Source organism: Pseudorasbora parva, chromosome 6, assembly GCF_024679245.1.
Source record: "Pseudorasbora parva isolate DD20220531a chromosome 6, ASM2467924v1, whole genome shotgun sequence".
In the NCBI taxonomy this organism is placed as follows: Eukaryota; Metazoa; Chordata; class Actinopteri; order Cypriniformes; family Gobionidae; genus Pseudorasbora; species Pseudorasbora parva.
The window spans coordinates 40,223,383-40,248,302 of record NC_090177.1 but is presented as its reverse complement, the minus strand read 5'-3'; the positions used below and the strand labels follow the sequence as shown (position 1 = coordinate 40,248,302).

The following is a 24,920-nucleotide window of genomic DNA, read 5'->3' as shown; positions in this document are numbered from 1 at the left end:
ATAATCCAAGCCCCTTTGATGACGTGATGATTACGTTAGAGTTGATCATCTGTCCGTCATCGTCTAAAGCCCGCCCTGATGATTTCATTGGTCAGAACAGTTTCTGTTCGGGGATAATTACTCCTCTATAGATCGAGGCCAGACCGAACTGCCCAACCTAAAAAAATTGTGGGCGGGGCTAAGTTCAGCTGGCATCCAGGCTAGTTCCGAGTGTCATTTTACTCACAAAAAAGTCAAATCTGCTGTTTGTTTTCAGTGTTTTAGTTAGTTTAGTGTTAAGCACTATTCGCACGTGATTAGTATTATCTAGGGTGTGATTTAGAAATGACTCCCCCACATCTGAGTTTTGCGTGGCGCATTCACACGGGATAAGCAAAGCCTGTGATTTTACTCGAATTTAGTGACTTCTTCCGGATATGATGTCAAGACTTCGTTATAGATATAGCTGTATGAAATCATAAACAGGCATCAATATGGTTTTGATTATTTTATAGTAATTAATAAACATAATTTTGTTCAGTTAGATAACAGACGCCATGAACTGAGCACAGACCAGCAGCAGGAGTCAGAGTTCATTTATCACGAGTGAGAAGCTGACACACGGCGGATGATTCAGTTTCAATGCCAAATGTAAAAGCGACAATTTAAAGCCAATTTAAACGAGCTTGTCATTGTACTGTTCTGTTCTGTTTTTCATTAAGAATAGTATTGATGTTAATATTAAACACATCATTCAATCAGTTTACTCCCAAATTGGTACTCATTCAAAAGTGAAAGTATAATCCGTGCGGGAATTCATAACGGTGCGCATTATGAATGCATCCTCCATTCTTCGTGAAAGATAAAGATAGAAATGAGCACAGCAAACAAAAACCTTGCAAAAATGATTTACGATCCGCCTAATCTTGGCCAAATCACAGAGATTCGCACGGGACTAATATTATCACAGGACCTCGGTGTTCGGCGAAATATGCTGGGGAATTTGCGGGGGAATTTTTAATTTACAAATTAGAGACATGGCCGATTCGCACGGGATTAAGATCACAGACATTCTCTGCAATTATTACAAATCACCAGAGGTCCCCAGATAACACTAATCCCGTGCGAATAGGGCTTTAGATGCATTTTGTGTAAATGTGTTTAATAAGTATAAAGCGGTGGTCACATTTTTAGCGTAAGAGAGTGACGGAAGAGGAGACTTTGTTGAATAAAGCTGTTATTTTTGTTTGTTCCTACATCTACTGACTAGCCAATAAAAATCCCAAATGAAATGGTGTCTTCATTGTACAGTCTACACATGTCGGACACAAGCTTATCAGATACAGTGTGATTTGTAATGATCTTATACTGTTGCCGAAATCAGTCTGTAGCAGGCATTAGCCTGAGTTTTGATCTAGAGATTCTGTACTCTTTGAGAAGATGCGTAATAGCGCCCCCTAACACATAACTGTGAAAACATGGATTGCTAGAAAATTCTGTCAGTGGATGGAAAGAGTTAATAAACTTTTTGGAAATTTTCAGTTTCAAAGGAGCTTTCCAAGACTATTTTTAAAGCTTAGCTGAACTACTTCAAATCATTAGTAGCTTTTAGCTTAACAGCAGTGTGGGGGAGTTACTCTAAAAAAGTAATGAATCAATAGTTACTAATTACATCTTCAATAGTGTAATTAGATTACTGTAGAAATTACTCTCTCCAAAAAGTATTTAATTACATATTACTAATTACTTTTTAATTACTTTATAAATCATATATCATATCACCTCGAGTTAAGCAATTCAAGGTTAGACATGAAACTGCACTTTTAATTCATTCAAATAAATAAAATAAAACTACATAAAGGATACAGGATACATAAAAACATCATTTTAAAGTTAGACTTTGTGACTTATGTTCATTCCACTATCGTATTATGTATAATTATATTTAGTATTTGGTTCAAATGCTTACTAATTACAAACTAATTACACCCAACACTGCTTAACACGCTATGGCAATGGCAAAGTAGCAACACACACACACACACACACACACACACACACACACACACACACACTGCCCTTGCCCCTAAACCTACCCATCACAGGAAACATTCTGCATTTTTACTTTCTAAAAAAAAACTCATCCTGTATGATTTATAAGCATTTTGAAAAGTGGGGACATGGCCAATGTCCTCATATTTCACCCTCTCCTTGTAATACCTGTGTCATACCCATGTCATTATACACATTTGTGTCCTCATATGTCACAAAAACATGCCCGCACACACACATCACAGTCCTACCTCCATGAGAGAGCCTTTGCAGTGCAGCAGTTTGTAGAGGACGGTGAGAGGAATGCAAAGCATTGATGAGAGAGCGAGAAACCAGCCCAGCACCTCACCCCACCACGGGTACACATACACCGCATTATACACTAATCGCTTGTAGTTGACCACATGAAACACGAAAACACCCTGCAAAACACACAGACACAAACCTCTTTAATACCCTCTGAAGATGTGAAACCCAGCACTGAAGCATTATTGCATGTAAAAACCCACCATACACACTACCGGCGTGACATAGGACCAGCACCACTTCATATACGGCAGAGGACGATAGCCGATCATACAGGCCACGTCGTCCATGAAGCGATCCGCACCTTCAGGGAGAGAGAGAACGAGAGAGACAGAGATAGGTGTTGATGGTGTAATGGCAAAAAAACACTAGGACAACACAAGGCCCCGTTTACACCTCATATTAAGATGCGTTTTGGTTGATCAGATCACAAGTGTTTGACTCTAAATACAGGTGTAAACGGGTCTCAATCATTTATGAGCATGTCCACTTTCGTCCACTTCCAGAGTTAGTGGAAAACTCACTCGACCGGATTGCTTTCGTAGAGTAAACTCTCATGTGGTCGAATGCGCTCTGACCTACTTTCCACCTACTGACCGTACATGCCTAAGCATTATGGGACGCGCGCTAGCCAGACGGGATTTAAAAAAGCTGAAGACCCAAGGGTCTTTGGTTTGAAGACAGAAACGTACCAAGCACAATGTTCTCTCACCATTCCTGATTTCTAACACACACACACAGCGCTCGACGTGGTCTTCAGAGCAGAAGCTAAAGCTGATGCTCTCCGTGTGTGTTTTTGTTTTCTTCTGAAGATCTGAAAAAAGCCCATACATGTACACTTCCTCTTAAAGAAATCAGGACAGAAGTGGCTGAAAGTGGACAAAAGAGACGGATTAAAACACCAGGTGTAAAGGGGAATGTGTCTCCCTCATCTACTGGTGATTCAATCGAGCGAAACTAATCTTAATATCAGGTGTAAACACTGTATGTACTAATATATGTGTACCTGCACGCTCACCATGATTTTCCCAAGTATGACATGTTCCTGAATCAATATCCCTGTTGGCTTTGGATAACATTCTTATAAACCAGGGGTTCCCAAATCTTTTCTCAGCTGAAGCGCTTTGGGATGTCAAATATTTATTTGAAGTACCCGAGATTTAAATTTTTAATATTTCAATCATTTAACAACACATTTCCGTATATACGTTTGCATCTATTATTATAGAACCACAGAACATTTTTGTTACTTGAAATAAAATATCAATGTGAATGTGAGGGTCATAAATAAAGCAAATCGAGTGCACATTGTGCTGCTAAACGCATGTTAAAACTCAAACGCATGTTAAAAATCACAGCGCTTGAAGAGATAGAGTTCATGAGAAGCAGCATTTACTGTCAACAGATCATTGTTTCAAATCTATTTTGATTAATTGCATGGCCATTTTTGTTTTGCATTGTTCAATTTGATTTAAGTTTTTTTTTTGTGCCTTTCATCAACTCACTCACCCTGTAAAGCAGGGCTATTCAAATCTTACCCTGGAGGGCCAATGCGGTGCAGAGTTTAGCTCCAACCATAATCAAACACACCTGAACTTGCTAATCAATGTCTTCAAGTTCATTAGAAAATCACAGGTGGGTGTGTTTGATCAGGGTTGGAGCTAAACTCTGCACCGCATTGGCCCTCCAGGGTAAGATTTGAATAGCCCTGCTGTAAAGGAAACCCTGCTATACACCCATCAGATTTGAGGTTTAGGTTTGGGGCGTCTCTGCTGTGGTCCAAAAATGCTTTCTGCTAGTTTAACCAAGGCAAGACTGTTCAGCTAGCTCTACTGTTCTAAAAGCTAGTCAAGGTTTCCAAATTGGTCTTGGAGGGCCGATGTCCTACAGAGTTTTACTCTACTTAGCTCAACAAACGCCAGTAAGTTTCTAGTATGCCTAAGATCTTGATGATCTGGTTCAGGAGTATTTAATTGGGGTTGGAGCTAAACTTAGCAGCACAGTGGCACTCCAGGAGCAGGACTGGACACCCCTGAGCCCATCATAAACTAGCCTGGACCAGCATGGAAATTCCAACAGGTCTTTTAAGCAGCTGAATATTTGTTAGGATTATGTTTGTTAGCAATGTAGTTGCAGGACCAACAAAATATGTTGATCCAGAAACACATCCTACTTGGCAAAAAGTTACAGTCACAGTTACTGTGTGGACATGACTACAGATTTTTACCATACACCCAGGCCACCACCACACACTCCCAGAAGGCTTGCCAAAGCAGAGTAATCCCACTTGCAGAGTAATAGTCAAAGAGCTGAAACACATACATCCCTCCCTGTACAGAGAGAGAAAGTTACCAAAAACACATGCAGGAAACATAATGTGGTGATTTATCATATACTTCACTATGAGCCTCAGACGTACCTCGGTTACCATGGAAAGATCGATAGTAAAACAGGCAAAGCAGCATATTGCGACAACAACTTCACGACGCAGAGAGCCTATGAATGACTTTGGGGGCAGCATGTCCATTATTCCAGTAATAAAGCCTTCAACACCAACAAACTGAGAGAGAAAGAAGGAAAACAGAATTATATATATATTAAAAGGAAGCTGATGATCTAACCAAGAAATATGTGGGCAACAAGTACAGCTGTATGTGTCTAACCTTGTCGAACATTGTTGCTAGTCTAAGAGCTCTGAGGCTAATCTAAGACTTTGTGTTCACACAGGATGTGTTCTTGCATTCCTGTGCTATTCTTTAAAGGTTGCTTTATGCACACATGCGTCACACTGAGCAAGATAAAATGGCTGGGGGTTGGAGAGTTGCTGCACAGAAGTGTTGCTTGCTAGTATGCAATTGCAGTGTGCTTTTAACATGCAATTAACACACAGTGTCGGAAAACAGTTCACACTTAAGTATATCCTTATACATATATTATGTAATAATAAGTAATCATATTAAAAGTAAGCTTAAGTGCACTTCTTTTTCACAAGGGTAAAGTAGGGGTGTCCCCGACTAAGGATTTAAACATTCGAATCAGAATTGGAGAATGGGTTGGGAGGGGCACGACACTAGTCAGCTCTTTGCCTTTACACACTGCACACAGCAACAACTTTTAATAAAGCGACCAAAACTGCCTGCCAACTGACAGACGAACTGACAACGGTTTTCTTATTTAGGTTAAAGCTAATATGGTGTATAAACCGTTTTCTCATAACAGGTTAAAGCTGCGATCGAAATACAGAACATCACACAAATATATAAAAGAACATTTTGATAAATAAACCTAAAAAAAAAAAACCTGCCTAGAGAGGAAAAGAGCACTTTGAGTGTGTTTACTGCGCGTTCTTAAGCCGATTGTGCCTAAAGGGGGTCACACACCGGACTGAAGCTCAGCGCCGCCTCAGGATCTCACTCCAGACCGCACATTATATACACGCAAGCTCAATTTGGTGGAAAGCCTTGTTTATACTTTCACCCGTCTCCACAGCGCGAGCCTCCGCTCCCCAAACGGGCGAGGCGTTTATACTCGCCGTTGTGCTGGTCATACAAACGGCAAAGGGTGACTCTGAGTAATTATTCTATAAACCATCAGGAAACAGCAGTGGGAAGAAGTAATGTACACAGGTGACAATATTTATTTTAGTTCTACACCAAAAACCACACTACAAAAGACTTGTGTTAAAACTCAGTAAACCTTGATATCATTACTTGTGACATGAGAACAAAATGTATGTACAGGTGTGTACAACTAAATGAACAATCTCTTAAATATTTCCTAATTTCACTGAACATTTTCATTTAGTTTTATGATTTTTTTGTAATTAAACATGGATCTTTATTTGCAATAAAATGGCTTATTTATGCTTTTGTGGGCTCATTTAGTAAATATACTAAACTCATTTGTACGTGCAAACTGGGCGTCAGTGTGATGATACATCATGCTCGGCTGGATTGGCCTAGAACTGCTTGATCGTTGACTCATCGCATTGACTCGTTGATTGGATGCGGAGCCGTGCCGTAAAAAAAGTTTTAAAAAAATGCGCTGCACATCGCAACGCAAAATGGCGCACTCAACGTGCTCTCCCTCCCACTCCGCGATGACAGCATTTTTGCGCACTCATGTGGACGCGCGTCGAGTGTAAACAAGGCTTAAAGCTGCTGTGCTGAACTTCAAATTAAAAACAAATAAAGAATGAAATGTTCTGTTTGATCTCTATATGCACCATCTCTGGGGGTTTTTAGCACAAGAATGTGCCACTTAAAGGGAATTCTGTCATCATTTACTCACCCTCCTGTTGTTTCTTTTGTTTTGTTGAACACAAAAGAAGACATTTGAAAGAATTACACCGTGTCCTAACTACACGCGACGCAACACGCGATAAAAGGCATCTTTTCCATGTTAATTCGAGTTTTCGAGTTTTTGTCCTAACCAGCCGCGACGGCGACACGCGATGAATCCATTTTAGAGACGGTTTCTGCTTTTGTGCGACGTCGCGGCTGGAACAACAACACAAAACATGGTAATCTTAATCTCAGGTAGTGTTTATGTGCTTTATTTAATGCTAAAAATGTGTAATGTTACTTTTTGAATATCATTTAGCGCTCCCAGCTTTGTCATACTGAAAGCAGCAAAGGATAATTCACCTCAGATCTTGAAATTAAACACATTGAAACAAAAGCGTTCAAACTTTGAACAACAAACAAGTATATATTATTTGTGAATTTAATAATGTAGACTTATTCATTTCCTTGCGAGTGCCTTCAAGATTAATCTCTGGTGCCGTGCACTTGCCGCGAGAGCCCGCCCACACGCTGTTCTGATTGGCTTTGGTTTTTGATGGATTTGTTGCATCTCGTAGTCGCTTCGCGTCTGGTGTGGACAGACAAGTTGCTTTTCGCTGGAATCTTAGCCATTATCGTAGCCATTGATATTTTGCAGGAAAAAAAGTCAGTGGCTACCGTCAGCTGTCTGGAAATCAACATTATTCAAAATATCTTCTTATATTTTGAATACAAAATGACATGACATGAAAGTCAGCAAATGAAAGAATTAAACATTTGGGGTGAACTATCCCTTTAAGAGTCATAGATTGTTCAGACACGGTTCAGACAACAAAGCTTTTGTGAAATTTGTTGTTAGTTTTTCAGAAAATTCTGTATGAAATTGATTGTAATTTAATGTACTCAAATTTATAGCAGGATTTGTGTAATAAATGAGTGAGCGAGGCCTCACCTGACTGTCCAATCCCAACACCAGAAGCATGAGAAAGAACAGCACCGCCCACAGTGGCGCTAAGGGCATGAGCGACACTGCTTTTGGATAGGCAATAAATGCTAAACCAGGACCTGAAAAGGAAAAAGAAGAAGAATATATATGTTGATGTATAATGTGGTTGCATGCATGGATGTATGGTTCTCCAAAGTATTTTAAAGGTTACAATTGTACAAAGTTCAAAAGCCTATTGTAAGAGGATGGCTTGTGTAGTCTAGGAGAATGGAGGAGCAGAGAGTGTGAGGAGGACAAAAGCATATCTCACCACTTTCTGCCACATTACTGATGTCAACGCCTTGTTCGGCCGCCATGAATCCCAGAACTGAGAAAACAACAAATCCTGCAAAGAAGCTTGTGCCACTGTTTATAAGAGCCAGAATGAATGCATCCCTACAGTAAAAGAGAGAAATCCCATGGGATTAGCAGGAAGCAAACCACGCATCGCACAGGGTTAAACTGGCTGGATTCTGAACTCATGCGACCTCGGATCTCTGATCGGATCATATGCATGCAAACATACATGCACTACTGTCCCACAGGGATGCTGCGGGATTATGAAGCCATAAAGAAAAAAAACACTCAAAAGTTTGCTTTGGCAAGGAGGCCGTTGTGTACAAAAGAGCAATAAACCTTCCTCTGTACAACACAAAACTACACATGCAGTGGGACCAAAAGATTAGACCTTTATTATATCTTGATTATATCATTTACAGATTTTTTTTTAATATATATATATATATATATTATACTATTACATATTAGGAAGGAATTGAGCAATCTTGTCAAAATCATAGAGAGCTAAGTCAATTGAATTGCTTCACTGTGAAATGTTTTATTATATATTATAATATATTGTACTATATGTTAGCATTATGCCTATGAAAAGTCCCCATAAAACATGGAAACTCTACATGTGTATGTGTGTGTGTGTGTGTACAGGTTTGGCTATAGTTGTGAGGGCCAAATATCCTCACTTAAGCCGGGTGCACACTGTGCGATTTTGCCCACGATTTTGCTGTCTGAGACAAATTTAGCAAATCCTAAAAGATTCCTCTGATCCTAGGCTGAAATCTGACGTCTTTGATCGTTAGTTTGACATGTTCACCGACAGCCGATTAATGAGCGCTGCGATCAAATTTTACCTCAGAGGAAATCCTGCAGTGTGACTTCTCCTACGACAACAGTCAAATATCTCAGTTTTTCAAGACAAACTATTACCAAAACAAGAGCTAGAGATTTCAGCCTCCATTTCAGTCCCGCGTGTAATGCAGCTCACCGTCATCGAACGCGTCATTCATTGATGATATAAAACTCCGGGTGAGTTTTCTTGCGTGCGTCTGTATGAGTGCGCCTTGACTATTGTACAGCCTGACTTTAATGACAACTGAGATCTTACAGTGTGCCATGGCTTACAGCGGCGGTCAAGGTCGTACAGTCTGACAAGGAACACTCGTAAAGGACTATTATAAATTGCACAGTGTGCAGCCGGCTTTACAGTGAAATATTATGACCGGCTGACAAGTTAAAAAGGTGTATAAATAGGCCAAAACATGATTTACTTACTGGTAGCAGTTGTTGTTGAATCGGTTGTAGCTCCCAAGGGCCGTCAGGGCCCCCAGACCGATAGCATAAGAAAAGAAGATCTGTGTGGCAGCGTCAATCCATACCTGCCATCATAATCATCACCACAACAATAATGATATAACCATGTCACTTGGCTGTAGTTAAACATTCAGTACACTGGTGAATCATTGCTAACCAGCTGGACATTTTTTTTTAAAATACCTTTGCGAGTTCATTTTAATGATAACATTTAACAGCATTTTACATTTGTTCTTCTATTCCTTATTACAGTGGAATCCGAAAAGATAAAAATAGCCTTTCAGTGACACTAAAATATCACTGATTAACAGTCAATGATTCACTATTTATTTGGGCCAAAGAAGTCTTTAAAATCCCCATCTCTATACTGTTATGATCAAATATTACATTCCAGTTTTATTTATGACATGTGAAATTGTCTGGATATTCCCAAAACTCACCACAGAATCGCACACGCACGTATACAAACAAAATGTGTGTGGACAGCCTCTCACCTGTGCCTCGGAGAGTTTGCTCCAGTCTGGTTTCAGGTAGTAAATAATACCATTAAGAGCTCCTGGCAGTGAGACGCCATGAAAAAACAAGACCACCAGGACCAGATATGGGAACACAGCTGTGAAATATACAACCTGCACACACATACACACACATTACTCTACTGCACTCTTATTTCCACCTAAAGGTAAAACCACTGTACCTTCTGGAATGAGGTTTTTATGATTCATCATCACAGATTTATGTTTATCACAGTACAAAACCTTTTCTCTGACAGTCAAGCACAGAAAGAAACACATCCGCTGGGAGAGCTAATAATCAGCTTACACACGGACAGCGCTCTGGACTATTCTCTCATGTTCACAACAAACATTTATAATGGTTTGACTAATGTGTGTGTGTGTGTGTGTGTGTGTGTGTGTGTGTGTGTGTGTGTGTGTGTGTGTGTGTGTGTGTGTGTGTGTGTGTGTGTGTGTGTGTGTGTGTGTGTGTGTGTGCATCAGGACCTTGATGCAAAGCAGATAATGACCATCTGACTGTACATTATCCCACTTATATTACACATCTAGTTACCAAAGAGATACATGAAATATTGATTTGAGTACTTGTAGTTTAGCTACAAACTTCCAATAAGAACAGCCATTACAAGGTATAAAACAATCAACAAGGGAAATGGTGCAACAATAGTAAAATATTAATTTGTATATATTTATTTATAGTACCATTACATCTTTTTAAATTATATGCTCACCAAGGCTGCATTTATCTGCATTTATCAAAATACAGCAAAAACAGAGAAACTGTAAAATATTATTACAATGTAAAATAACTAATGTGGTTATTATTATAAATGTTGAAAAGAGCTTCATATTTCTGTGGAAACAGTGATAGTTTTTTGGGATTATTTGATGAACAGAAACTTCAACTGAACAGCATTTATTTAAAATATAAATCTTTTCTAACATTATAAACGTCTTTACTGTCACTTTTAGTCAATTTAATGAAGCTTTTGAATGATATACACTGTTATACACTGATACACACACACACACACACACACACACACACACACACACACACACACACACACACACACACACACACACACACACACACACACACACACACACACACACACACACACACACACACACACACACACACACATGTTGGTCTATGTGGTTTACAGGGACTCTCCATAGGCGTAATGGTTTTTATACTGTACAAACCGTATTTTCTATCCCCTTACACTGCCCCTGCCCCTAAACCTACCCATCACAGGAAACATTCTGCAGTTTTACTTTCTCAAAAAAAACATCATTTAGTATGTTTTTAAGGCCATTTGACTTATGGGGACATTTGATATGTCCTCATAAACCACATTTACAGTGTAATACCAGTGTAATACCCATGTAGTTATACAAATTTGTGTCCTCATAAACCACATAAACAGGCTCACACACACACACACACACACACACACACACACACACACACACACACTAAAGGTTTCTTTAGACATGTTAGCACGCCTCATCAGATCCTTCGTTTTCTTCTTTTTCTACGCTTCTAGCCATCATCTTTCACAAACACTCACCTTTCCAGCAGACTTCACCCCCTTCCAGATGCAGAAGTAGACGATGACCCACGTAGCAAACAGGCACAAGACCAAGTAACCGCTGATGTCACCCATTTCATCCAAACCCCCAGATAGACGTAATACTTTACGCCTGATCAAGAAAGAAACATTTTGTCAAACTACTTTAACCTGGCTATTCCAATAATTAAGAGACCATGTTATATTGTAAATGTAATCACAGCTAGACAGCGCACAGCCACTGACAATATAGCAAGGCCTTGTTGCATTTGCAAAGGGTTAATTAATACATAATAAAAATACATATAAAAAATGATTATTATGGAAATTAAGTGCAGTGATACACACAGTGGGTGAGCAGGGTAGGGTTGCACCAGACATTCGTAAGTTCTTTCTTAAAGTGGTACGCAGAGTCCACACTAGAGGCTAAGTAACTACTAGCTAGTTTGTAACTAACTGTACTTTAATCGGTTGCACCATTTGATCTTAAGGCAGAACGTAGCTAGTGGGTCGTAAGCTCTCCGTAAAGTAATGCATGGTCACATAATATGACATTTACCCTCAATGATGCAATAATATCCATCAGATAAGTGAGCAAGGTTGTGTTGAAATGCCCTGAATTTCAGTTCAATTTTAACTACTTTTGCCTCAATAACTAACAATAAAATTAAGTTACTATTAAATACCATACTTAATTATGAATAACAAAAATGTTTTTATATGTGAATAACATTTAGAAACTGTTTTTGAAACAAATTAATAAATACTGATACAAAATAAATAAATAAGACATGACATTTATTGATTTTGACTAATTTTATTTGATATGCACAACACGGACCACCGGTGAGACAGATGCACGCACCGGCATGCTGTTTAGGATGGGTTCGTGTTGAAGAACCACTAACAAAAAAATCTTCACATACTGTTTTCTCTTAAAATGTAAGCAAGTGTAAATGTCAGGATCCTTATTTATTACTAAAGGAGAGTCTGTCTTGTAAAACAAGAGTTTATTGATGCAGTTCAGTCAGTCTGCTACATTATTCCAACCGTTACTCCTGATCGGAGGCCTCCGTAAATATTTAGTTTATAAGTAGAGTTTAATGGTGCAGCACAAAAATATTAAGTAGTGCGTAAGTTGTAACTAAGTGCCCATTTACATCAAAACTAGGCTAAGTTGTAACTTATGCACAGCTGGTGCAACCGGCCCCAAGTGTTTTGCATCATAACTTTCACTGTAACTGATTTATCACTACAGCTGGAATCAGTATCAGGATTCAGATTTTGCCATCATCATTCACTCAACCTCAAGTTGTTCCAAACTTCTCTGAGGTTTTTTTCTTCTTCTGCTGAGCAAAAAAGATGATATTTTGAAGAATGTCACTAACCAAAGATTTATGGACTTCCATTGTATATATATATTTTTCTCCTAACTATTAAGGTCAATGGGGTCCATCAACTCTTTGGTTAGTGGCATTCTGAAAGAAACTAATACAGGTTTGGAACAATTCTGAGGGTAAGTAATTGATGACAAAATTTTGATAACTATTCTTTTAATGGCTTCCCAAACAGTAACATAGTGTCGGCCCAGAATCGGCCCACATCTGGAATGCGTTGAATCTGGCCCGGATCTGGGCCGACACTATGGACCCATTTACACTGCAGGGTTCAAGTGACCCAATTCCGATTTTTTCCTCTCATGTGGCACAGTTCAGATATGACATGTGAACGTGTTCGCAGTAAAAAAAAACGCATGTATTCCGATATCCTCAGATCGGATTCAGGCTTCACTCATATGTGGTAATAAATCTGATAATAATCGGATACGTGCAATTTTAGCGGTGAAATCGGATATTCCCCAGTAAATGCGAGTCGAACGTCACTGAAAAAAGGACGAATGACGTCAACTCAAGTGGACACGAACTGTGATCAAGGGCTCTCCTCTTTTTCTCCGCCTTACGAGAGAAATGTTTTACTGACATTATATAAAGATGTGTGGAAAAGTGCGGAAAGTAAAACATTGAATAATCAATTTGTCTGCGTCCATTGCATATCGCTGCATTTTACTTACTAAAAAGGACGGAGGCGAATGACGTCAACTCAGGTGGACACGAACTGTGATCAAGGACCAGTGTTGCCAAGTCTGCGGTTTTCCTGCGGAATTGGGGTACTTTAACACAGTTTTGAGTTGCAATTGGGCTGGGGTTTTTTTTGTGAAAACTTGGCAACCCTGTCAAGGGCTCTCCTCTTTTTCTCCGCCTTATGAGAGAATGTTTTGCAGACCTTTAAAGATGTGTGGAAAAGTGCAGACAGCAAAACATTTTAGAATCATTTTGTCTGTGTCCATTGCATATCGTGGCATTTTACTTATTTTTTTGGTTAAGAACGTCTTGGGCTGTTTCGCCAGTGAACAGTGTAAATGCAAATGTCGGATACGGGTCGCTTTTAAAACAGGATGTAAGCGGGTCGTCCAAAAAATCGGATATAGTCACCAAATCGGAATTGTGCATCAAGATCTGCAGTGTAAATGCAGCCTATGTTGCTTTTGGGGCTGTCATCTGATGGCACAACACTTTCACAAATGTCTCATCAAATCTGTGCCAGGGCCAAATCAGATTTGAAAACATTTAAAAGACACTTACTCCCAGAATTCCATAACAGATGATCGCAACCCCGTGTGCTCCAGGCAGCTGGCACTGTGGTTGAGGGAGGAGACGTTAAGAGGGAAAGGGGACAGGGACTGATTGAAACACACCCGGCTGAAGTTGGTGGTACAGTTGACGGTGTTCCACTCGTGTCCACATGTGGCCCACGGCAGAGGGGAAGTGAAGGAGTGGGCCAGGAAGTACAGGCCCCATACCAGAACCATGATATAGTAGGTGTTGCAAAAGAACACGATCACCATTGATGCCAGACCAAGCCCTAAAGGAAAGAAAGATACTGCCCCTGATCAAATACATGCTGTCTCTCACGTTGGACAACATTAAAAGCCAGACAGATCAATATTCAGTTTTGCCAGTAAGAATGAAAGGCAATTGCCTGCAGGACTGGGTATGGATCTGTTTATGGCTGTGGTAAAGGTTAGGGTGTGTATAAATACATCTGGCTGTTAATAATACTCCACCTTTGAAAAGAGGAGCGATGTTCCATGTGGCGACCCCACCCTGCTTCATGAACTGACCCAGTGCGATCTCCAGGAAGAACACTGGAATACCCCCAACGAACACCATCAGAATGTAGGGGATCAGAAAAACACCTGCAACGCACACGAAATGACCAAAATATTCAATAGGCAAAGAAGATAGGATTTTTAATCTAAATGATAGGGTAAGGTTAAGACTACCCATGTGACAGAAGAAGACTTTAGCATACTTTTAAAGAGTACTTATTAGAGAAATAATACACTTTAAAATAAACAGGAAAAAACAGGTATGCTTGAGCATTGTTCTTTTTTATGGTAACACATCACATTGTCTTTTTGGTTCATTTAGATGCCTTTGGTCTGTGTTGCTTTCCCAAACTTTACAGTATAGATATAGGTATGGGTAAGTTTAAGGGTAAAGTTAGGGACAGGTGTGGTGGTGTGGGTAAGTTTAAGGTTAAAGTTAGGGTCAGGTGTGGTGGTGTGGGTAAGTTTAAGGGTAAAGTTAGGGACAGGTGTGGTGGTGTGGGTCAGTTTAAGGGTAAAGTTAGAGACAGGTGTGGTGCTGTGGGTCAGTTTAAGGGTAAAGTTAGGGACAGGTGTGGTGGTGGGGGTCAGTTTAAAGGGTAAAGTTAGGGTCAGGTGTGGTGGTGTGGGTAAGTTTAAGGGTAAAGTTAGGGACAGGTGTGGTGGTGTGGGTCAGTTTAAGGGTAAAGTTAGGGGCAGGTGTGGTGGTGTGGGTCAGTTTAAGGGTAAAGTTAGGGACAGGTGTGGTGTGGGTCAGTTTAAGGGTAAAGTTAGGGACAGGTGTGGTGGTGTGGGTCAGTTTAAGGGTAAAGTTAGGGGCAGGTGTGGTGGTGTGGGTCAGTTTAAGGGTAAAGTTAGGGGCCGGTGTGGTGTGGGTCAGTTTAAGGGTAAAGTTAGGGACAGGTGTGGTGGTGTGGGTCAGTTTAAGGGTAAAGTTAGGGACAGGTGTGGTGGTGTGGGTCAGTTTAAGGGTAAAGTTAGGGGCCGGTGTGGTGTGGGTCAGTTTAAGGGTAAAGTTAGGGGCAGGTGTGGTGGTGTGGGTCAGTTTAAGGGTAAAGTTAGGGACAGGTGTGGGGGTGTGGGTAAGTTTAAGGGTAAAGTTAGGGACAGGTGTGGTGGTGTGGGTCAGTTTAAGGGTAAAGTTAGGGACAGGTGTGGTGTGGGTAAGTTTAAGGGTAAAGTTAGGGACAGGTGTGGTTGTGTGGGTAAGTTTAAGGGTAAAGTTAGGGACAGGTGTGGTTGTGTGGGTAAGTTTAAGGGTAAAGTTAGGGACAGGTGTGGTGGTGTGGGTCAGTTTAAAGGTAAAGTTAGGGACAGGTGTGGTGGTGTGGGTCAGTTTAAGGGTAAAGTTAGGGACAGGTGTGGGGGTGTGGGTAAGTTTAAGGGTAAAGTTAGGGACAGGTGTGGTGGTGTGGGTCAGTTTAAGGGTAGAGTTAGGGTCAGGTGTGGTGGTGTGGGTCAGTTTAAGGGTAAAGTTAGGGACAGGTGTGGTGTGGGTAAGTTTAAGGGTAAAGTTAGGGTCAGGTGTGGTGGTGTGGGTCAGTTTAAGGGTAAAGTTAGGGACAGGTGTGGGGGTGTGGGTAAGTTTAAGGGTAAAGTTAGGGACAGGTGTGGTGGTGTGGGTCAGTTTAAGGGTAAAGTTAGGGACAGGTGTGGTGTGGGTAAGTTTAAGGGTAAAGTTAGTGACAGGTGTGGTAGTGTGGGTCAGTTTAAGGGTAAAGTTATGGGCAGGTGTGGTGGTGTGGGTAAGTTTAAGGGTAAAGTTAGTGACAGGTGTGGTGGTGTGGGTAAGTTTAAGGGTAAAGTTAGTGACAGGTGTGGTGGTATGGGTCAGTTTAAGGGTAAAGTTATGAGCAGGTGTGGTGGTGTGGGTAAGTTTAAGGGTAAAGTTAGTGATAGGTGTGGTGGTGTGGGTAAGTCTAATGCTGCGTTTACACCGCACGTGAATGACGCGAATAAATCGCACTATTCGCGCGAAGTTGGACGCGTGAACAATTTGAATCCATTCGCTTCATTCGCGCGTGAAATTCGCTTCATTTGCGTGTGACATTCACTACACAACAGACGCGAATTCGCGTCATGGGAGGGGGTTCTGCCAGGCAGCGGCAGTCGGCAGAAGGACTAGCCGAGTTAAGGCTGCTCTCACCGGGGTTGATGAGCGCTGAGCTCCGGTGATCGCCTGGGTCTCACACCTCCGAAAACACCAGATCAAATGTTCAAATAGGAGCTCTCTTAATAAATAAATCACATATTTGAGCTTTAAACAACTACATTCTCGCCTGAACAACTATTAAAACTACATTTTGTGACACGATACAGTAGTATTTTTAAATTACTCTGGCCTCTGGGTTTCCACTGTGGGTTTCCCATCCGGCACTTCACCACGTGACAGCAGTAAGCAGGCTCCTCATTGGTTAACGCGGCGCGAATATCCGCCAAAGTTCAAATTTTTCAACTTGAGCGAATCGCGTGTTTCGTGCGGTTCGCGCGAATCACGCGTTCAAAACGCTGAATTAGCGTGATCATTGCCGCCCCATTCGCGCGAATCGCGCCGCAGAATGCCTATTCGCGTCTCTGCATTGACTTAACATGTAAATCACTCGCGCGAATCACGTCATTCGCGTGCGGTGTGAACGCAGCATAAGGGTAAAGTTAGGGGCAGGTGTGGTGGTGTGGGTAAATCTAAGGGTAAAGTTAGGGTCAGGTGTGGTGGTGTGGGTAAGTCTAAGGGTAAAGTTAGGGGCAGGTGTGGTGGTGTGGGTCAGTTTAAGGGTAAAGTTAGGGACATGTGTGGTGGTGTGGGTCAGTTTAAGGGTAAAGTTAGGGACATGTGTGGTGTGGGTCAGTTTAAGGGTAAAGTTAGGGACATGTGTGGTGTGGGTCAGTTTAAGGGTAAAGTTAGGGGCAGGTGTGGTGTGGGTCAGTTTAAGGGTAAAGTTAGGGGCAGGTGTGGTGTGGGTCAGTTTAAGGGTAAAGTTAGGGGCAGGTGTGGTGTGGGTCAGTTTAAGGGTAAAGTTAGGGGCAGGTGTGGTGTGGGTCAGTTTAAGGGTAAAGTTAGGGGCCGGTGTGGTGGGGTGGGTCAGTTTAAGGGTAAAGTTAGGGGCCGGTGTGGTGGGGTGGGTCAGTTTAAGGGTAAAGTTAGGGACAGGTGTGGTGGTGTGGGTCAGTTTAAGGGTAAAGTTAGGGACAGGTGTGGTGGTGTGGGTCAGTTTAAGGGTAAAGTTAGGGACAGGTGTGGTGGTGTGGGTCAGTTTAAGGGTAAAGTTAGGGACATGTGTGGTGGTGTGGGTCAGTTTAAGGGTAAAGTTAGGGGCAGGTGTGGTGTGGGTCAGTTTAAGGGTAAAGTTAGGGGCAGGTGTGGTGTGGGTCAGTTTAAGGGTAAAGTTAGGGACAGGTGTGGTGGTGTGGGTCAGTTTAAGGGTAAAGTTAGGGACAGGTGTGGTGGTGTGGGTAAGTTTAAGGGTAAAGTTAGGGACAGGTGTGGTTGTGTGGGTAAGTTTAAGAGTAAAGTTAGGGACAGGTGTGGTGGTGTGGGTCAGTTTAAAGGTAAAGTTAGGGACAGGTGTGGTGGTGTGGGTAAGTTTAAGGGTAAAGTTAGGGTCAGGTGTGGTGGTGTGGGTCAGTTTAAGGGTAAAGTTAGGGACAGGTGTGGTGGTGTGGGTCAGTTTAAGGGTAAAGTTAGGGACAGGTGTGGTGGTGTGGGTAAGTTTAAGGGTAAAGTTAGGGGCAGGTGTGGTGGTGTGGGTCAGTTTAAGGGTAAAGTTAGGGACAGGTGTGGTGGTGTGGGTAAGTTTAAGGTTAAAGTTAGGGTCAGGTGTGGTGGTGTGGGTAAGTTTAAGGGTAAAGTTAGGGACAGGTGTGGTGGTGTGGGCCAGTTTAAGGGTAAAGTTAGGGACAGGTGTGGTGGTGTGGGTCAGTTTAAGGGTAAAGTTAGGGACATGTGTGGTGTGGGTCAGTTTAAGGGTAAAGTTAGGGGCAGGTGTGGTGGTGTGGGTCAGTTTAAGGGTAAAGTTAGGGACAGGTGTGGTGGTGTGGGTCAGTTTAAGGGTAAAGTTAGGGACATGTGTGGTGGTGTGGGTCAGTTTAAGGGTAAAGTTAGGGACAGGTGTGGTGGTGTGGGTCAGTTTAAGGGTAAAGTTAGGGACATGTGTGGTGGTGTGGGTCAGTTTAAGGGTAAAGTTAGGGACAGGTGTGGTGGTGTGGGTCAGTTTAAGGGTAAAGTTAGGGACAGGTGTGGTGGTGTGGGTCAGTTTAAGGGTAAAGTTAGGGACATGTGTGGTGGTGTGGGTCAGTTTAAGGGTAAAGTTAGGGACAGGTGTGGTGGTGTGGGTCAGTTTAAGGGTAAAGTTAGGGACATGTGTGGTGGTGTGGGTCAGTTTAAGGGTAAAGTTAGGGGCAGGTGTGGTGTGGGTCAGTTTAAGGGTAAAGTTAGGGACAGGTGTGGTGGTGTGGGTCAGTTTAAGGGTAGAGTTAGGGACAGGTGTGGTGGTGTGGGTCAGTTTAAGGGTAAAGTTAGGGGCAGGTGTGGTGTGGGTCAGTTTAAGGGTAAAGTTAGGGACAGGTGTGGTGGTGTGGGTCAGTTTAAGGGTAAAGTTAGGGGCAGGTGTGGTGTGGGTCAGTTTAAGGGTAAAGTTAGGGACAGGTGTGGTGGTGTGGGTCAGTTTAAGGGTAAAGTTAGGGGCAGGTGTGGTGTGGGTCAGTTTAAGGGTAAAGTTAGGGACAGGTGTGGTGGTGTGGGTCAGTTTAAGGGTAAAGTTAGGGGCAGGTGTGGTGGTGTGGGTAAGTTTAAGGGTAAAGTTAGAGACAGGTGTGGTGGTGTGGGTCAGTTTAAGGGTAAAGTTAGGGGCAGGTGTGGTGGTGTGGGTAAGTCTAAGGGTAAAGTTAGGGACAGGTGTGGTGGTGTGGGTCAGTTTAAGGGTAAAGTTAGGGACAGGTGTGGTGGTGTGGGTAAGTTTAAGGGTAAAGTTAGGGTCAGGTGTGGTGGTGTGGGTCAGTTTAAGGGTAAAGTTAGGGACAGGTGTGGTGGTGTGGGTAAGTTTAAGGGTAAAGTTAGGGACAGGTGTGGTGGTGTGGGTCAGTTTAAGGGTAAAGTTAGGGTCAGGTGTGGTGGTGTGGGTAAGTTTAAGGGTAGAGTTAGGGACAGGTGTGGGGGTGTGGGTCAGTTTAAGGGTAAAGTTAGGGACAGGTGTGGTGGTGTGGGTCAGTTTAAGGGTAAAGTTAGGGACAGGTGTGGTGGTGTGGGTAAGTCTAAGGGTAAAGTTAGGGACAGGTGTGGTGGTGTGGGTAAGTTTAAGGGTAAAGTTAGTGATAGGTGTGGTGGTGTGGGTAAGTCTAATGCTGCGTTTACACCGCACGTGAATGACGCGAATAAATCACACTATTCGCGCGAAGTTGGACGCGTGAACAATTTGAATCCATTCGCTTCATTCGCGCGTGAAATTCGCTTCATTCGCGTGTGACATTCACTACACAACAGACGCGAATTCGCGTCATGGGAGGGGGTTCTGCCAAGCAGCGGCAGTCGGCAGAAGGACTAGCCGAGTTAAGGCTGCTCTCACCGGGGTTGATGAGCGCTGAGCTCCGGTGATCGCCTGGGTCTCACACCTCCGAAAACACCAGATCAAATGTTCAAATAGGAGCTCTCTTAATAAATAAATCACATATTTGAGCTTTAAACAACTACATTCTCGCCTGAAAAACTATTAAAACTACATTTTGTGACACGATACAGTAGTATTTTTAAATTACTCTGGCCTCTGGGTTTCCACTGTGGGTTTCCCATCCGTCACTTCACCACGTGACAGCAGTAAGCAGGCTCCTCATTGGTTAACGCGGCGCGAATATCCGCCAAAGTTCAAATTTTTCAACTTGAGCGAATCGCGTGTTTCGTGCGGTTTGCGCGAATCACGCGTTCAAAACGCTGAATTAGCGTGATCATTGCCGCCCCATTCGCGCGAATCGCGCCGCAGAATGCCTATTCGCGTCTCTGCATTGACTTAACATGTAAATCACTCGCGCGAATCACGTCATTCGCGTGCGGTGTGAACGCAGCATAAGGGTAAAGTTAGGGGCAGGTGTGGTGGTGTGGGTAAGTTTAAGGGTAAAGTTAGTGATAGGTGTGTTGGTGTGGGTAAGTCTAAGGGTAAAGTTAGGGTCAGGTGTGGTGGTGTGGGTAAGTCTAAGGGTAAAGTTAGGGTCAGGTGTGGTGGTGTGGGTCAGTTTAAGGGTAAAGTTAGGGACATGTGTGGTGGTGTGGGTCAGTTTAAGGGTAAAGTTAGGGACAGGTGTGGTGGTGTGGGTCAGTTTAAGGGTAAAGTTAGGGACATGTGTGGTGTGGGTCAGTTTAAGGGTAAAGTTAGGGGCAGGTGTGGTGGTGTGGGTCAGTTTAAGGGTAAAGTTAGGGACAGGTGTGGTGGTGTGGGTCAGTTTAAGGGTAAAGTTAGGGACATGTGTGGTGGTGTGGGTCAGTTTAAGGGTAAAGTTAGGGACAGGTGTGGTGGTGTGGGTCAGTTTAAGGGTAAAGTTAGGGACATGTGTGGTGGTGTGGGTCAGTTTAAGGGTAAAGTTAGGGACAGGTGTGATGGTGTGGGTCAGTTTAAGGGTAAAGTTAGGGACAGGTGTGGTGGTGTGGGTCAGTTTAAGGGTAAAGTTAGGGACATGTGTGGTGGTGTGGGTCAGTTTAAGGGTAAAGTTAGGGACAGGTGTGGTGGTGTGGGTCAGTTTAAGGGTAAAGTTAGGGACAGGTGTGGTGGTGTGGGTCAGTTTAAGGGTAAAGTTAGGGACAGGTGTGGTGGTGTGGGTCAGTTTAAGGGTAAAGTTAGGGACAGGTGTGGTGGTGTGGGTCAGTTTAAGGGTAGAGTTAGGGACAGGTGTGGTGGTGTGGGTCAGTTTAAGGGTAAAGTTAGGGGCAGGTGTGGTGTGGGTCAGTTTAAGGGTAAAGTTAGGGACAGGTGTGGTGGTGTGGGTCAGTTTAAGGGTAAAGTTAGGGGCAGGTGTGGTGGTGTGGGTCAGTTTAAGGGTAAAGTTAGGGACAGGTGTGGTGGGGTGGGTCAGTTTAAGGGTAAAGTTAGGGGCAGGTGTGGTGTGGGTCAGTTTAAGGGTAAAGTTAGGGACAGGTGTGGTGGTGTGGGTCAGTTTAAGGGTAAAGTTAGGGGCAGGTGTGGTGATGTGGGTAAGTTTAAGGGTAAAGTTAGAGACAGGTGTGGTGGTGTGGGTCAGTTTAAGGGTAAAGTTAGGGGCAGGTGTGGTGGTGTGGGTAAGTCTAAGGGTAAAGTTAGGGACAGGTGTGGTGGTGTGGGTCAGTTTAAGGGTAAAGTTAGGGACAGGTGTGGTGGTGTGGGTAAGTTTAAGGGTAAAGTTAGGGTCAGGTGTGGTGGTGTGGGTCAGTTTAAGGGTAAAGTTAGGGACAGGTGTGGTGGTGTGGGTAAGTTTAAGGGTAAAGTTAGGGACAGGTGTGGTGGTGTGGGTCAGTTTAAGGGTAAAGTTAGGGGCAGGTGTGGTGGTGTGGGTCAGTTTAAGGGTAAAGTTGGGGACAGGTGTGGTGGTGTGGGTCAGTTTAAGGGTAAAGTTAGGGGCAGGTGTGGTGTGGGTCAGTTTAAGGGTAAAGTTAGGGACAGGTGTGGTGGTGTGGGTAAGTTTAAGGGTAAAGTTAGAGACAGGTGTGGTGGTGTGGGTCAGTTTAAGGGTAAAGTTAGGGGCAGGTGTGGTGGTGTGGGTAAGTCTAAGGGTAAAGTTAGGGACAGGTGTGGTGGTGTGGGTCAGTTTAAGGGTAAAGTTAGGGACAGGTGTGGTGGTGTGGGTAAGTTTAAGGGTAAAGTTAGGGTCAGGTGTGGTGGTGTGGGTCAGTTTAAGGGTAAAGTTAGGGACAGGTGTGGTGGTGTGGGTAAGTTTAAGGGTAAAGTTAGGGACAGGTGTGGTGGTGTGGGTCAGTTTAAGGGTAAAGTTAGGGTCAGGTGTGGTGGTGTGGGTAAGTTTAAGGGTAGAGTTAGGGACAGGTGTGGGGGTGTGGGTCAGTTTAAGGGTAAAGTTAGGGTCAGGTGTGGTGGTGTGGGTCAGTTTAAGGGTAAAGTTAGAGACAGGTGTGGTGGTGTGGGTCAGTTTAAGGGTAAAGTTAGGGACAGGTGTGGTGGTGTGGGTAAGTTTAAGGGTAGAGTTAGGGACAGGTGTGGGGGTGTGGGTCAGTTTAAGGGTAAAGTTAGGGTCAGGTGTGGTGGTGTGGGTCAGTTTAAGGGTAAAGTTAGAGACAGGTGTGGTGGTGTGGGTCAGTTTAAGGGTAAAGTTAGAGACAGGTGTGGTGGTGTGGGTCAGTTTAAGGGTAAAGTTAGAGACAGGTGTGGTGGTGTGGGTCAGTTTAAGGGTAAAGTTAGGGTCAGGTGTGGTGGTGTGGGTCAGTTTAAGGGTAAAGTTAGAGACAGGTGTGGTGGTGTGGGTCAGTTTAAGGGTAAAGTTAGGGTCAGGTGTGGTGGTGTGGGTCAGTTTAAGGGTAAAGTTAGGGACAGGTGTGGTGCTGTGGGTAAGTTTAAGGGTAGAGTTAGGGACAGGTGTGGTGGTGTGGGTCAGTTTAAGGGTAAAGTTAGGGACTGGTGTGGTGGTGTGGGTTAGTTTAAGGGTAAAGTTAGGGACAGGTGTGGTGGTGTGGGTCAGTTTAAGGGTAGAGTTAGGGACAGGTGTGGGGGTGTGCGTCAGTTTAAGGGTAAAGTTAGGGACAGGTTTCTCAATATTTCATTTTGAGAATTTTTTTACATTATGAACATATTATAATAATAATGTAATACTTATTACATTATTTGCAGTTATTACAGTTGCTACAACATGCTTCAGCTGGCCCGAAATACACAAAGTGAATGGGAAACAAGCAAAAAAGCTGATAACTCTAAGCAGTGTGCATCACCACATTCATACGTCAGAAGAACTGGTTAATGTTACAAGAGAGGGAGAGGAGAACAAAGAACAGTGTCATTTCTTCAACCTTTGATAAACTCAGACCATGAACATTAGACAGCCATTGTCCTTCCTGTTTCTTTTTTCCTGTCTGTCGTTTATTTTTCTCAGCGCTTTGACCTTCTAACTTATCTCTCCCGGCAGATATTTCATTACATTTCAGATGTTTTACTCTATTAGTGTTAAGAGTGTGCATGACAGAACGACAGAAGGTTTTTGATTTTCGGTTTTAGTCAGTGACTGATCATTAATGTGCAGCGATGAAAATGTGGTCTCTGTGGAAAATGTGGAGACTTTTAGATATGAGTGAGTATCTCACCTCCTCCGTTCTTATAACAGAGGTAAGGGAATCTCCAGACGTTTCCAAGACCAACTGCAAATCCAACACAAGACATGATGAAGTCCATTTGTCTGCTCCATGTCTCTCGATCTGACTGCCCCTGTACTATCGTGGGGTCGCCTGTATCCACCAAACCCACACAAACACTGGGCTCATCCGTATTGGACCCCTCAGTCTCTGACACCAAAGGACGGGCGACTTCTGCTTCCTCCTGAGACTCATCCTCGCACATGCCTCCATCATCTGAGAGAGAGATGAACATGACTTTGTGAACGTTTGACCCTCTTTCGCTTTAATGACAGCAGAATTTAAGCACATGTATATATAATGCAAATGCACCCATACAGCATTGAGGGTTTGATTGATTGCTGTGTTCCTATGACATCAGTGGCAGTTTTATGCATGTCAGAGATGCAGTTGAATCCAGATTGGAGCGGATTGAAGGACTGTGGTTTGCGAGAGAGAGCACGTGTAAGGAAGAAAGTGAAAGAGAGACACTTGATACATGTAAATACATGAAGAGACCAGATCCGGATCCCGTTCAGACACACACGGAGAGTCCGTCTAATGGAAAGATACATTACACCAGACACCATTCCTTTCGCTTTCGATATCATTTTATAGATTTACATTACCCACCAAAACCCTTAAGATGATATTAAATGTATTCTTATTAACAAACATGCTTGTAAACAAATAAATAATAAACATTTAAAGTCATTCTTACTGGAGAAATGCTCTTCTGGAGACATGCCGCGCGCCGGCCAGCAGGAGCGTCGCGCGCCCGAGAATTTACAAATAACGGTTCCTTAACCGGTTTTTTTTTATTATTATTTATTTGTTTACTTTTAATTCGCGTTGTTCGGCACTTTTCCGAGGGGTTGCAGTCTGACTATTTATATAAAATTGATCTTCAGCAGAAGGTTTATAAGATAGAGCTCCAAATTGTAATAATTGACGTGCGTCGCAGGCAGACGCCGAGGAATAAGAGGGTCTCAAAAGCAGTCGACAAAGCACTTGAAGGTCAGCCTGAAGAATCGCATGGATGTCGGTTAAACGAGAATGATAGTAAGTCTTAAGGAATCTCCCGGTTTGCTGAAGTAATAGCCTATAACTGGAAAGCAGGTGCGATGTCGGCGCCCGCCTCGTTGGATATATTACACTGC

General features: G+C 43.0%; 1 protein-coding gene across 3 annotated transcripts in view; it reads right to left on the bottom strand.

The window, feature by feature from the left end:
* si:ch211-117c9.5 (sodium- and chloride-dependent creatine transporter 1) overlaps window positions 1–24,920 on the bottom strand; it is a 27,040-nt gene extending 2,120 nt beyond the window's left edge. Inside the window, exons 1-14 of one of the 3 annotated variants that reach the window (XM_067446924.1) lie at window positions 24,482–24,920; window positions 24,100–24,200; window positions 23,734–23,997; window positions 14,430–14,561; window positions 13,948–14,227; window positions 11,306–11,438; window positions 9,708–9,842; window positions 9,175–9,278; window positions 7,877–8,001; window positions 7,573–7,685; window positions 4,757–4,897; window positions 4,565–4,667; window positions 2,541–2,641; window positions 2,283–2,453 (exon numbers count right to left, since the gene is read on the bottom strand). In XM_067446924.1, the coding sequence (XP_067303025.1) occupies window positions 2,283–2,453; window positions 2,541–2,641; window positions 4,565–4,667; window positions 4,757–4,897; window positions 7,573–7,685; window positions 7,877–8,001; window positions 9,175–9,278; window positions 9,708–9,842; window positions 11,306–11,438; window positions 13,948–14,227; window positions 14,430–14,561; window positions 23,734–23,986 (1,791 nt within the window). In that variant the 5' untranslated portion in view covers window positions 23,987–23,997; window positions 24,100–24,200; window positions 24,482–24,920. Of the gene's footprint in view, window positions 1–2,282; window positions 2,454–2,540; window positions 2,642–4,564; window positions 4,668–4,756; window positions 4,898–7,572; window positions 7,686–7,876; window positions 8,002–9,174; window positions 9,279–9,707; window positions 9,843–11,305; window positions 11,439–13,947; window positions 14,228–14,429; window positions 14,562–23,733; window positions 23,998–24,099; window positions 24,413–24,481 lie in introns of those variants that run through there. The other 2 variants (XM_067446922.1, XM_067446923.1) reach the window with 2 other exon arrangements.